This window comes from Lonchura striata, chromosome 18, assembly GCF_050655825.1.
Source record: "Lonchura striata isolate lonStrDom1 chromosome 18, ASM5065582v1, whole genome shotgun sequence".
Lineage (NCBI taxonomy): Eukaryota > Metazoa > Chordata > Aves > Passeriformes > Estrildidae > Lonchura > Lonchura striata.
In genome coordinates, this window is record NC_140720.1 from 13248178 (window position 1) to 13263582 (window position 15405).

Consider the following 15405-nt stretch of genomic DNA (forward strand, 5'->3'; position numbering starts at 1 on the left):
GGCATAGTGGGGGAAAAGGTGTTGTGCCCTTGAGATAATCCTCCCTATTTTACTTGTTATTTGGATAATCTTCCTTTTCACTGAACTTTATCTAGGATGAGATTTTATGATTTTTCTAATTACAGCATCACTAAGTACTTAATTACATTCTCTTCGAGGAGGTTCACATCATTCTGTCACATTTCTAATATGAAACAGAACACTGCACATTCTTCTTCAGAACATAGAATGAAGTTTTGTACTTTGCATAACCTTTGAAAGTTGTATTTATTTTGTACAGAAAAGCCAGGGATTTTTTCATGCTAAAATGCATATTTTTTTTAAATACCTGTTTCAATAATAAAGTTCTTTAGGAGAGGATACATTATATGAAGAACTCCTGGTTTTGTACATTCAGTGCCTACTGCCTTGTGGAGAGTTTATGCTTTCGGCTGTCTTTGTTCATTTCCTCTTTCTTTAAAACAAGGGTGGAATATATTGGGATAAAATTGAAGACCAATTATTTTTTCATCCTCATTTCCTCTTTAGTACAACGGATGGATTCTGACCCATCAGCTGCCTCCTGAATAAAGAAGATTGTTTGTGGTAGAGGAAGTTGTAGTGATTAAAAACTCAAAAACACCACATCTGCAGAAAACGCCTTGGTTTTAATTATTGCCAACTCATTTAAACTTTGTTTCCTCTCACCCATTTCCTTTTCCACTTCAGTGTGCAAGGCAAAACATAAAACTCTACAATGATTTAAATTATCTCCACCTGAATATTGCATTTCAAAACCACTGGTGAAAGTTGGAACAAGTTGTGACAAGTCTGACTGGGTAGAGTGCTGGGCTTTGCACACGTCAGATATGAGACTGAAATTCTCTTTTTTCACCTCACAGGACGGTTTTGTACCTCACAGGACAGTGACTAGAGGTGGCTTTAAGCAGGATTTGGTAATGTGTGTTTTATCCTGCCCAGTTCCTCTGACCGTGAGCATAACTCTGAATTTATTGAATGTGCTCATTGGATTATTTCTGGTACTGTGACCTGGAGACGCTCAGAGTTATTTTTACTATTGTTATTTGTACTGCTTTAGTTGTACCATAATCCTGTTTTTCTGGCTTTATAGTTCCCTAACTCTTGAAGATATTTTCAATGCAGTGGCATAAAGAACATGTCTGTGACATTCATCTGATAAGGTTATTTAGGTACAATTCATTAACTCCACTCCTAATTGTGTGAAGTGGTAGAGTTATTAAGACAGATTCAGGTGCCTAAATACAGACCTAAAATGCTATTTTGACTCCTGTCTGAGACCATCAGGGCAGGACTGGCAGATGCTGGAGGCTTTTGGTGAAGCAGTAGATGAAGCAGGACTGTAGGGCCACAAACTGATCCTGTATTTGGCCACTCACTTCTTCCCACAGAGCTCATTTTAAGCCATTTTTGGTTTTAGAATTGACTTGTGTTGCCTTTCAGTGTAGGTATTTGTTGGTACTTAAGATAAACCCCCTATTTTGTGCTTTTACTTTTCTTCCTATTAGTGTTTCTTGCTGTCATAAAGGATAAATTCTTTTATATTTTTTCCAGAGACACCAGTGCTGATTGCAATTAAATAAAAAGCTAAATAAGCTCTAAACTACCTTTAAAAAAATAATTGTCTGGAAAGCAAATTACCTCATTGCTGTGGTAGTAGAAAGGATAGTCATGATTTTCTGTCCTGATGAGAGTTCTAGTTTTTCCTGAACTGCCATAGTCCTTTGCTACGAGCCAGAAATTTCTTTTATTCATTGTTCATGGTACTGCTTTTTATACAAGTAATATTAATATTAAAATATATTATTAATTATAAAACTAATACTAATATTAATATTGCATTTCAGCAAATTTCCAGTTGGAATAAGAAGTGTTTTATTGTGTATATTAAATAGTTTATTGTGTATATTACATAGTTTAATCTAGATACAGGTATATGCCACTCTCCAGCATTTGTAATAATAAAAACAAACTTGTCTAATTAGATCAAAAATTTGAAACTTGGATGAACTCTATTTTTACATAGAAACAAATGAAACATCAAAATACTGAAAAGAATATTTCTAATGCAGAGTTTCTTGGAAGGACTGAATGGGTGTAATACAGGCCAGAAATATTTTTATCACAGTATTTTAAATGTTATGAGAGAATCAACAGTGAAAAACGTTTCACTTCAGTTTGAAAGCTCTAAGGAAATATTCAGTGAATATAAAACCTCTGTGAGACATGGAGGAAACGGAATCAGTGTGCAATTGCTTGTGCTGCCACACCTTACACAGGGGAGCTGGAGGAAGCTGTTTGTGCTCTAAATAATCTGATTTTCATTGTGTGAAAGAAGCTGGTTACATGAGCTGGGCTTTACAGATGCTGAATCAAAGGCTCAGCTTGGTGGTGTTTATCTTGCAGCCACAAGTCAAAAATCCCAGTCACGTGTCAGAGTCCCATTGGGAGGGAATGGCACAGCTGAAGTGCAGAAGGGTGTGGGATTTGCTTGGCTCAGGATCTAGAAATAAACTTGATTGCATCGTGGCAATTTTCACATTTGTCTGTAAAACAAACTTCTTAAATGATGATAAAAGTGGCTTTGAGTGCTGCTGGTTCTGCAAGTGAAAAGAAAGCAGCTCCTAGGGCAGAAGGGAGTGCAAACATAGCACTTCCTTCAGCACGTTAACTTTGGTAATGAGCTTGCAGCTATTTTCCTGTTGTGTTGCAAAGTTACATTTCCAAAGATTGTGCTCCAAGTTATTCAATGTAACCCATTAATTTTTCTCACTGCAATACCAGTAATTCCTAAATAATAACTTTATTTGATGAGGATTTTACCTATTTTTTTTTTCAGTTCCAAAAGGCTGAAAGCATTTTAAAATCTGCAATACAGTAAGTACAGGACAGTGTTGTGAGCCAAAATCCAGAGAAGTAAACTGGAGCATGCAATGGAATTATCTGTGTGGCCAAATGGAAGGAGGGAATTTTGGCTGAGACTTAAAGTCAAACTCCAGAAATTACAAACAGTGATGTATAATCCAGAAAAGAGCTGTCAGAATCTAATTTAATAGCACTTCTGCTGTCTGCCTTCACCTCTCCTTGTGTGTGTACAGATAATTGATCAAACCTGTTCAGTTTTCTCTTCGAAGTGTGAGGAGCTGGGATTTGAACCAGTTGTTCTTTGGACTTCAGGGAATTATAGTCCTTTCGCTGGGCACTTGGATTCAACATTCCCTTCAGTTTGCTGAAATTGCCAACAGCATTTATGAAATTATTAGTCTGCTCAGAAATTAATATAAAAATGTGAAACTCTGTCCTCTGCTTCTAATTTAAATTACAAGCTGCCAGGAAAGAAATGACTGCACTTCCTACTTGACTGTAATTGAAAACCAGGTTTTCAGAAAACCAAATTTGAAATTCTCCTTTTTAATCTCTCACCTTTTGAAAGTTCTTTGTATTCTGTATTTGTTCAGCTTCACTGTGACTCTTTAAATAAAGAAACTAAGTTTCCATCTTGTGCTGTTATAGAAAAGCTTCAGATATAAAATAAAGGTGATTTTCCCCTTTTACATTTTATGCAGAGTTTTGTAAGGTCTGTATAGATTATCTTAATTCTTGGAGTTGCCATGTTTTGAATGTTTATTTTGTGATACTGTTTTGTTGCCACGTGGGTGTACAGAGTTTAACCTAGGGGATTTGTGTCATTTTGCTTTAGATTATTGGTTGCCAAGTCAGAAGAGAGCCACTGGACTCCACTGAACGATACACTCGCTGGATCAATAACCTCACCCAGGAACAGCTTCTAACACAGGTATCTCTGCTTCAGCTGGCTCAGAAATTTCAGCAGGAAAATAGCATCACAGCTTTATTTGGATGGGTTTTTTTCAGTCATAAGCAGTACTTGACAGTTTATTAAGGTTATCAGATTCTCCTATTGAAACATGGTTTGTTCAAGAGAAGCCAAGGGTATGGTGCACATGATCATTGCAGAACAATGACCTCACCCTGAGTGAGAATGAAGCTTTCAAGCTTGGAATGAGTCCTACATGTCTTACTGCTGCCTGTGTTAACTACATATGCTTTCATGTTCTAAAATTTTGGTTTTCTTTTCAAAAAGTGGATTTGAGTACAAAAGGGGGAAAAAATGTCTTTCATGAGAATGGTTCTTCTCCCACCCAAGGTACTGACCACTCCTGTATCTGTTTAAGTTTTGCTTGGGATCATTTTAAAACAGCAGTTCTTCAGTCATTAAACATTGGGCTCATTATACATTGATTGTAAGTGAGATGCATCTTGTGCAACTGAAGATGACAGTTTTTGGCATCAAGAACAGTTATTTCATTAGGCAGGAGGCCAATGCTGGACTAAAATAGAGACTAAAAGAGACTTTGGCAAAAACAAGTTAAGCTGTGGAAGAAATCAATCCAGCTTGTGGAGGAATGTTGTACAGGATAGAAGAAATCTAATGGATGGTTTGCAGAAAACATCCCAGCAGGCTTTGAGATCCAAGTATTTGGGTTTTGGGATGCTGTGTTAGAAAGACATTTGGTTTTGATTTCCTTGGATTTAAGTGGTTGAAAAGATTAACATATCCTTATTTGTTAGACTTCATTATAAACTCTGTTGTGTTCTTCTATCTCAAAAAAAACCCCAAAAAAACCCAAAAAACCAAAACCACTAACAGGCCCTGCTATGGTCATTGTAGCACAAGGAGTAATCTACAGACCTTGTTTTAAAATCACCAGTGGTATTACAGCTCCCTGTAATTCACCAAGGCAGAGTAATTACAGAAAAAGCTACCCAAGGAATATTTGGATTTGCCTGTGAGTGTGGCATTAGAAAAAATACGGTTTTAAACCAGTGTATTTATCTGAACAGCATCTGGATCACTGTGCTGGAGAAGAGGAAGAAAAGCTTGAGAATGTAAAAGCTTGTCCTACACAATCGGAAGTGCTTCAGCTAAATGGCCACTTGATCCTTGATGAGTTAAGTGGAAAATTAAAACAAGTATTCTGATTTCGAGATTATGAAAAAAACCCCAAAAACAAACAAGAAAACCTCATTTTAAATAAGGTGGAAATCAATGTGTCCTGGAAGAGATTATTTAGCATTGTATTTTCAACAGTAGGATGCAAATATGATGACCTGGGAAATCCCTTGCAATCTTACATGCTACAAATATCTCTTAAAGCCTTAATAAATGCATTATTTTTACATATAATTTAGAGTCACACAATTTAAAGATAGATTAACAGTTTTGGATCATACATAGGGTTTGGAACCAGCAGAACTTGTGGTACTTAATGAGTAACAAGATGAGCTTTAGAGATTCACACTATTTGTGTGTTCCTCATTATTTTTTAATGTGTTATCTGTTCTCTAAGCTGAATGCAGAAACAGAAGTTCCTCAAAGACAGTAGATTTCTGAGAATTCCATGAGTGTCTGAAGTTTTGGAGAAATTTTGCTGTAAAATTTCAGCTGTTCAATTATCTAAGGTCTCACTCATCTACCATGATATATCATATGCTTTATTGTGTGTGTGTGTTTTTAAACTCTCTTCAGTACATAAACCCCAAAAAATCTATAATGAAGGACCTGTGTTAATGGAATTGTAGAATCTCTGAGAGGAGCAGTCCTTCAGGGAATTGAGGAAAATTTGCTTTAATTTACAGCATGTTGTCTGCAGCAGGTTCCTGTAGTGAAAGCACGTTTAGCTTTTTTTAGCTCTCTCTGTACTCAGTGCCCAGCTCTTTCCAGTCACTTCTGCTGCATTTCCACACCATGCACATGCAGATTATTTGTGCTGAAAATTGGGAAACCAAGCTACCAATTCCAAAAGGAAAAAGAGCCAATTGTCAAGATCATGTTGTTTATCATAATGTTTAGGTTATTGATCAAATAATATCCTGTGGCACTGGATTGCTGTGCCGGACCATGCCCAAAGCCAGGTTTGGAAGCAGTGGTTGGAGGCAGATATTTTGAAAAGTGCCTTCAGACACCTCGGTGCTGGATCTGGATGCTGTTTTTTTGTTTTTGTTTTTTGTTTTTTGTTTTTTTTTTTCTTGAGTCAATACCAGATTTTTGAATCAAATGTCCACCCCTGGTCCTCATCCTGAGAGGATCTTTCAATATAAAACGCTGCCAGCATTTTAACTTTTCCCTTAGCCCTGGCCTCTTGATACTTACTCATCCGTTAAATGTTTCTCTAAATAATTATACTGTAACATTCCAAAGATACTTTATGGTATGCGTGAAATTTCAGAATATATATCCCAGAGAGTGGTGGGAGTGAGAGAGTACAAGGAGAGCATGATAATAAAAAAAGCTACTTTTTAAAAGATCAATATTTGCTTCTTCAATGTTATCTTTTTTATAAATGACAGGTGAGCAAACCACACTTTTATGGGTATACTGATATAAAACTTAAATACATGTGTTCTGGAAGACTTGCTCTTTCTGGCCAAGAGTGAAAAAACAAATAAAAAAGGATAATTGTAACTGTTCAGTAAGTGCAGATCACAGTGACAGGTACAGGAAGCAAATGAGCAAACAAATTAAGAGCACTGGCTGTTTTGATGTTGAAGTAAGTGAAAAAAAAATGTAGATTAAAACTAATCCAGTGGGATATCCGAGTCCAAATTGTGCTTGTAAAAGTGACTGAGGATTGATCATGCAGCCCTCTTTTACACTGGAAATGTTTACTGGCTGTGTAAGTGAAAAGTTCTGAATGGTTTTAAAGTTGGATTAATTGCACAAATATTTATGCAAGTCATTTTTAAGGGCTGTTGCTGAGTTAATGTGCACATCTGTTAAATCACTGCTTTAGGTTAGTTTTGTCTCTCAACCCGTGAAATATTCTGTTCAGCCTGAAGCACAATCCCGTCTCACCTACCATTTCTTCCTCCCCAAAGACATTTCCAGCCCTTCACGTGGTTGTTCACTTAGGAAGCAGCCAGCAAACTTACACTGACTTGTGAGGAGCCTCCTGCCAAAAGGGAGGGCCTGTAGGTGATAAGGCTGGATTGTAGATTAATAAACTAATGTAGATAAATAACTGTCTGAAAAAGCCACAGTGATTCTGGATGACTGTGGCTGTATGACTTCCTGGTACGTGCAGGACGTTGCAGATTATCTTGGAGCTCTTGGTGTTGGATAAATCTGGGAATTGTCACAGGTGATTTGTAGTTCTTAGCAATAATCTCTGCCAACCACCTGAAAGAAGAGCAGTAATTAATATTTCATAGCTCACACCTTTCTGTGCTCTAAAAGATGCCTGTTACATTTCACTGACAGCTTTTAAAGCTGTGCTTTTCTACTTACTAAGTCTTCCTTTATTAGAGTTTAATTAATATTTGGTAAAGATTCATGCTACAAACCAGTATTTACTACTGATGTTCAGTTTGGAAATAGTTCCAGCATTGTGGTGGAGGCAGAGCATGCAGCTTATTTCAAAGGCAAGAAGGACCTGACAGCATGGCTGGACCTTTTCTCTCCGTAAATTCAGTGCACTCAATATTCCATTATTACCATGTGGCTCAGTAGGGAAGTTCTCAGTGGTCAAAAGCTGGCAGGAGTAGATTGCAAGTAGGATGAATTATCCAGGTGGACCACGGATTGAATATCTCTGGCTTACAGCAGCTGTTTTGTCTACCTGCAGACAGAAAATTCCACTTTGTTAGTGCTTGGGTTGGCTGTCCATGTGTCCAACTGAAATAATAATCAAGGCAGCAATCTGACAGTGGATGTATGCAGTGCCTGTTGTCTGGTTATGTTAGTAAAGACAAAAACTGGCCAGAGGGAAAGGCTTTCTTACTTAAGAATGAATAAAACATGAAAAGGCTGATTGAAATCCCCTCCACCCTCCCCCTCCCCATCTTTGCCACTATTAATGGCTCACTTGTGTTTGTTGTCTTTCAATAAAAAGATTCTCAACACTTCCTTGGGATTTTTTTAATCATTGTTTCCTCTTCCTTGACCCATATTATTTAAAAATGTTGCATTAATAGTGAAACCCTGATGTTTTTCTGCTGAGTGAAACAGCCAAAGTTGCTGGTTATTGCAGCAGGTTCCAGCAGTAATCTGGAATGGGTATTTGTGTGGGATTGAGCCTGTGCCATATTAAAAAAAAAAAAAATAACCACCCAAAAAAACCCCAACTGGCTGCTTCCTTTTGTAGTTGGTTGATCCTTGTTCTCCTCTGGAGGAGAATGAACCAAAGTTTCACAAGCTTGACAGTGTTTATATTTACATGTGAAAATACATGTCAAAGGGTTCATGGAATTCTAGAAAGTTTAATGAGAAGTGGCTTAGCCACATCTGTGAACTCAAAGAACAATTAGAACTTCCCAGTGAGGCTTTATGAAAAGGCAGCTCAGGGTCACATATTTTGAACTTAGAAACAGGTTTGCTGGAATTCAGAAATGTATACAGCTTGTGCTTTGTGTGTGTGCAGTTTTGCATGAGTTTAAAGGTGTCCCATAGGGGAAGGAGTGTTAAATAACTTGTACTTTTCCTCTTCATATCTTGCTTGATAATTTGCATGATTAAACAAGGCTGGAATGTGGCTCATAATACATGGTAGTGTTAAAATGGAAGAGAAATATTGTAATATAGTATAAAAGAGACTTGTGATTATAATAAGTTTGACTTTGTTCCAAAAAATTCTTGATGAATGCAGCATTACAGCATGACAGATTCTTGTATGGCAGAAAAAGCCTGATATGACTTTGATGGACACAGAAATGACACTGGTAGGAAATAGCTATTTCTGTGAGAACTATAATTTGTTCCAGTTGATGATGTTTTCTTGTATTTTAGTTACTTAATGATACCAATAAGGAATGCAACAGATTTGCATCCTAAATGCCATTTTTGTAGACATTTGATGTAGGAGAGGGACAGGTAATGCCAAGTGTCCAGGACTGAATTTTCAGAAATGCATAATTGGTCTTTCAAGTTACTATTGCCATTTATGTCTCCTCGATACTCTTGAAAATTATTTTAGAAATAGAGCAAGATGTTAAAACAAATTGAAGACAATTTGTTAATTTAGAGCTGCAGTTAAGGACATGGATGGAACTAACTAAAAACTTCCAGTTTCTGAGTGCTCCACTTAACTCTTATTTGATCTGCCATATTTATCCTGTTGATGTGCTTGTGCTGACTTCCAAATAAACAGCTTCACTTTGAGCTTTTATAGTTTAAGGAACTATACTTTTTCCTCTTTTTGAGGGACAAAATCCAGTCTTTATTTTAAAGCAATAGCTAAGATATTGAAGTAGCCCTAACTTTTTTTCCTTTCAAAACAAAAAGCCCACTCCAAGTAGACATTTCCAGCCCAGTGATGTTTATTTTTCAGTTGGTTGTCTATATGTGAAAGCACAGAGCTGACACACCTTTCACTTCTGTAATTTGCTTTCTTTGAATTTGAAAATCAAAGTGTTTATTCCAAGAAAGAAGGGAAATATTTTTACTGTGGCTTCTACTGTAATAAAAATTTATGAGTTTCAAATGTATTTCACCTACAATGCAACTCCCTCTTTTAGCTTATACACAGGAAAAAATGTTCTTTTGTCTCTTGTAACTGCACACTGAACAGCTTTTCACTGTTTTAAAAATTGTGTATGAGCATGAGTTAAGCACATTCTATTTCATCTGCAACACTCAAGATTTTGTCCCTTAATACTTTTTTTATACTGATTTCACCCTGTCATGTTTGACATTTGTCTCCACAGTAGTTGTTGCTTTTCTGATTTTTTAACTGCTTAAGGAAGCTGAGTTTTAAAATATTTACATCCACCCTATCCTCTCACAAGTATTAACAATATATGTTATACTGTTGTGTTTGAATTTATATTTTTTCTTTCTGTGTTATAAAAAAGCCAGATTCATTGTCCAATCTGACAGCTTTGGAGTTTAAGAATCCAGATTTAATAGTAATTCAGTTTTTATGTATTTTTTTTCTCTTGGTACAAGTGTGACAAACTGGAACATGGGATTTTTATTCTGTTTTTACAGTCTTGGCCAAATGGACTGTGATTAGAATTTCTGGAGCTGAAATTGTGCAAATAAATTAAAGTGAGTTTTTCAGTGCATTAGCTTGGATCAGTGTACTGTGAACAGCGTGTACTTTTTCATAAAAAATGGATATTTGTCTGTGCACTTATAGCAATTTCATCATCTTAAAGGTGAGGAGCATATCCACTTCCACTGATGCCCTAAAGAACCTTGAAATAAAACCCTACTTTGGAGACAGTATCAGTACAGGAGGTGGAATAAAGGCTGGTCTTTATTGGAGGCCTCCAAGGGGCAGATGTGGAAAATGCCCACCCCTGCACAGGGTGAATACAGTTTGATAAATTCAGCAAATCAGCATAAGTGACAGAAATCCCCAATTAGAGACATAAATCTGAGGTAATTCAACCCTTTTCCTTTAGATAGGAACTGAACTCTGTTTATGAAATTGTGTCTGCAGGAGCTGGCTTCAACCTTGGCTTCCAGAGAGCCAAGATAGGAAAGGGGCCTTGGACCCCCAGTTTGGAGCCTCTGGAATTATTTTTATCTTTCTGCCTATCAGGGTAGGGAACAGTATTGGTGCTAGATACAATAATAGGCTACAGAGCTACAAATATATATGCAAAGAATATAGAGAATATATAAAAGCAAATACTGCAGGTAAGCAGAGAAGGAGGATTTAGGAGTTGCTGCAAACTACTTCTTTGATTTCTTCAGAGCTACTGAAACAGAAAAAGCAGATGTTACCAGATTTCTTTTTATTAGACTAATTTGGTACCATTCATTTATGGTGTTGAGTTTACTGGAGTGGATCTGAATCATGCCTGTCAACATAAAGGAGAGGTGTTCAGAAAGTTTGTATAGTAAAAGGAATTATTATTTTCAGGTGTATAATTCCAGAGCATGCCAAGAGGTCTGTATTTATTTTGGATAATTCTTTGCATACCTATACTGTAGGACTGTCAGAGTGAAATAAATATAACCATGAATGTATGAATCTCAGGGTTATGATTATTTTATGAAGTAGAAAAGATAAATTGCAGAAACTGCTTGCTGTCTAGTAAATAGTTCAAACTGTACTTACAAATGTTTTAAAAATGTACTTTAAAATGTTTTAATCTTTATAACTTTGGAGCATTTATCTAGCCACAAAAGACAAAATAAATGTGCTGTCAATAATGCAGCTTAAGCTTGCTTTTTTTCTCTTTCTTCCCCTTTTTTTGGGAGGGGGTTAGTTTTTGGGCATTTTTTTATTTTTTTACATCAGACTGCACATATTACACAAATGCTTCTGGTTTGATTTGTGTCTTAGCTACCGTACATGCTTTTAAACCCCTTTGCCATGTTTTTTTTTTTTTAAAAGCTAATAAAACAGGATCCAAGTTTGTGCTTAATATCACCTAATAGTTTCAATGACAATTGAAATTTATTTTGAGCATGCATTCCAGACCTTTATTTTTCTGAAACCCACTGGTTTGACACTGTAATTTTGGGGATTTTGGGATTGTATGGGCAGATCTTATACTCTGTATTTTCTTTAGTGTTGTTTTGTTTTGTTTCATTTTTGACATGTTCTTCCACTACAGCTTTTGGAATTGGTTTTTCTAGCTGTGACAACACTCAACAGCTTTCACTTTCTCACTTCATTCTTGGTTTCATCTCTTCCCCCATATAATTTTGTCTTCCCCTGATGCTTCACAAAAGAGCCACAAGTTGACCACATCCTTAATTGTCCATTCATTTAGCAAAGAGGAGATTGTTTAATAGTTTTTAATGAAAAAATTGAAATGTAATCACCCATAAGAAAGTAGCAGAAAAATAATGATCTTAATATTCTGATTATAAAACACTGGAGAAAACAGTTCTGTGTTTATGAAATCCTCTCTGTCAGTCAAGCCTTAGAGGAAGGAGGTAAATTGGTCACCAGGTTGGCAATTGCATTTAAAAGGGTTTTAATGTTTCTGAGAGAAACCAGACTGTCCACGTGCTCACACACTTTTACACGCTTCACTTGGAGCACTGCCAGGCCAGCAGGATGATACTGAGCCCAGGCTAGCGAGGAGCAAATGAAATGTCAGCATTTACAGCTGGGAAACTGCAGGGAAATCTCAGCTCTGCTATCACAGAAGCCAGGAGAGATAAAGGAGCCACTTTAGTGTAGACACTAAAAGAACCGTGTTTAGCTTTATGTTCTCAGTGTTCTGTTCCTTCTGTTCATTTCCTGAGTATTTCAGCTGAAGGAGAAAAGATTTTTTTTCCCCCTGTTGTCCTAAATGCAGCCAACAATCAACCTCTGCTTTGTGCAGGAGTCAGTTGAGAAATCCTTATCACATTGTGTTCCGGCCCTGGAAAAGTGTCTGAGAATTACACTGGCAAGGGCTGACTGCCCTTGTGATTTGTTCTTTAATTATTGCTCCTTCCATTCTTCTGCTTCTCCTGCTCATGAAGAGCCCCACTGCTAATGAGGGCTGCAGACAGGCTGATGTGCATCTCCCTTTTTCCTTCCTCCTCTGCCTTTTAAGCCAGGCCTAGTGACCATCTAAAATTGTAATGTGGCCATGTCTCCAGAGTTTTAGCCATACCTTTCATACTGGCACTCTTCTACTATAAATAAATAAATATGTGATTGTGAAATGAAAATAAATTAGAAACTGATACATTCAAATGCCTGACAGTCTTAGAAGCCCTGATGGCTCACTTGAAAGAGCAGGAAAGTGGAGGTTTCAAGTGACAGTGCTGCTAAGCTGTCCTCAAATGTATTTCTTCTCTGAACTGAAACTCAGGTCAGGCTGAATGTGTCCACTGGTACATCTGCAGCCTCACTTTTTTAGGGCTGAGATATTTGGGTTGAGGTTTGTTGTACTTGGCATGAATCAAGCCGTCAGAGGGGTCACAGCTACCTCTCGTGAAACTTGCTACCTCCACCAGTGGGCTGGTGTTCCATTTCTCTCCAATATTTGAAAATAATGTGTTATCTCAACTGCAATTTATTTGGCCACCTGACTTTAAAAAGGAATAATCAGCAACATCAGCTTTTCCTACCTACCCTGAATTCCATTTTAATGGCATCTTTCAGAAGAATGCAAATCTTAACCTAGAAGCCAAACTTCAGCGTCAGATTTCGCCTTCAAAAAGAAAAAAAGAAAAACACAAACCCAACAGCCTTTGGAGTCAGTAAGAGAGTTTTTTTTTTGTGTGTCATACAATCATTCATAGCTGTGCAGAGCAGATGTTGACAATTAGGAGAGAACAGAGGCTGGTCTGTGGTCTGTGGTTCACGTGGGTAGATGAAGGCTCGAGGCTGCGGCGATTTCCTGTCAGCGCGAGCAGGTCCTGGGGGCTGCAGCCCAGTCCAAGTGGACAAAGTCACTTTTGTTGGCCTTGGTTCTGTCCCTGGGCTGAAAGAATAATGCTAGAAGGCTCAGTGTTCTGGTCTGAGAGATCTGTGTCCATTGATACAAAATTACGGGTTGAAAACTTTTTATGGATTTTGTTTCTCCGCTAGATGTTTGCCTCCTCCTTTTAGAAAGCACAGAACAGCTGACCCTTTCATTTACTTCAGTAATTACCACTATGTCATGTCACATTTTAATCCTTTTATCTTGAACCATATTTAAATCACAGTCCCTCCCAAATCTGAATGTATTTTTACACAGTAACTTACATGGAAGCAATTTCCTGCAAATTAGAAATGATGAAGTGTTATCCTTTTGCCTTCAGAGCCATTTTCTGTAAAATTCTGATGGTTGCAGGTGACCTGGGGCACCTCTGCTGTTGTCAGCACTGCTTGGCATACTCGTGTAAATAGGAATTTCCCAGTAGTTAAAGGAGTTTCTACTGTAGCTCATTTTGTCTCTTAACTGAATGGGCTTGTTGAAGTCGTGATGGTGTTGATGCCATATTCAATGGATTCCCACTTGTCTCTTTGCTGCTAGAGCTGTATAAATAATCATATATTAGTGATGGAAAATTAGAAACATTTTTGTCAGCAGAGAAGTACTTCTGATTTTCTTGTTTGGCAGGTGCAGGCAGTGATGGAGAAATCATCCCTGGTCCTTTGGGAGGCCATGGTCAGAGGAGAATGAACAAAACCAGCTTAGTGGAAGAAGAGGAAACTTTGTAGGCCTCGTTGCTATTCAGAATCTGACAGATGATTTGTAGAATTTGAAACAAACAAACAAACAAAAAATTCTGGTGTTCTGCCATATATTAAATTCACTCTTTCATGGCTTTTCTAGCCAAGCTGATTGTGGAATGTGAGCACGTTAATGTCAAGTTCCAGTGATTGGGTCTGTCATCCTGCTGCTCTGCACAATGCAGGATGCTATTGAACACAAATAGAGCATTGATAAAATGACAAAAGCAAAGCATAAAAATATTTCTTACATGGCTGAAACAGTATCTGTAGTAAATACATGTTTTGTTATTTAGGAACAAGAAATTATTTTCTGTCTGACAGGATAGCATGCATTTCACTGTTGCCTGAGAACTGGGTCCCTGTGATAAGAATCTGACTCAAAGCTTGGGTTGCTTGGGCTTCTTTTTTTTTTTTTCTTTTTTTTTTTGTTCATCAAGTAGGTAACGTGAATAATTTTAGAATAAAGAGGAAGGAAGGAATTACATGCCTCAGTAGCAAGCATGTGTTCTCTGATACTTTAGTTTCAAGTTCTGTATTGAGGAGAGGTGAAGTCCAAAATCTCCTTTTATAGCGGGATACCAGGTGCAAGCAGCCAGACATAGAACTCAATTCAACTTTCTCTTCAGTGAAAATTACAACACAGCTTCAGCCTTGATGGCAAAGTGCCCCTGCTGTGGCAGGGCTTGTGCTGATTTGGTAGGAATAATGCATAAACAATGCTCATAGATAGAAATTTTTAGTCTGAAAGATGTCAATGCATCCAGGACTGGAAGTCCTGGTGAAGGAGAATTCTTGGAGCAGCCCCAGCCAGGGCACTGAGCCCTCTAAGGGCAGGACAATTAAGGATTGGTAATTAAGAGTTGCTGTAAAGACCTAAAGCTACCTGTATCAGAGCACATACTCAGAATGGGTCATGCCAGGGAATTTACCTGCAAATTACCTGAAAACTCTGTCCATTGTTTCATTCTGATATGCATCAATAGCTGAATATTTGCTGGCTGAATCAGAATATTTCCAAAATTAAATGGAATTCCAAGCTGAACAGTTGCTTTGCAGAAAGGCAGCCTGATGCTATGTCCCACCCTGTGACACTGGACTTATTCTTGCTGTCTGTACAATTTTGGATTAATAGCCTGAAGTGGAATCTCTTCTCAGTTCTGACCTCTTACCAGAGAGCAACTCATTAATTTTACAGGGAAATAAACTTATTTCTAAAACCAAGCTGGGCAGCTACTGCTTCACATATTTT

At 37.5% G+C, this 15405-nt stretch overlaps 1 protein-coding gene across 13 annotated transcripts in view; it reads left to right on the forward strand.

Moving 5' to 3' along the window:
* QTGAL (queuosine-tRNA galactosyltransferase) overlaps positions 1-15405 on the forward strand; it is a 103745-nt gene that overhangs the window by 24483 nt on the left and 63857 nt on the right. For all 13 annotated transcript variants that reach the window (XR_014949352.1, XR_014949354.1, XR_014949350.1 and 10 more), the window contains one exon: positions 3719-3814. Coding sequence is in view for 6 of the 13 variants with exons in the window: in XM_085556921.1 (XP_085413047.1) it covers positions 3719-3814 (96 nt within the window). In the remaining 7 variants the exon portion in view is untranslated. The remainder of the gene's footprint in view (positions 1-3718; positions 3815-15405) is intronic.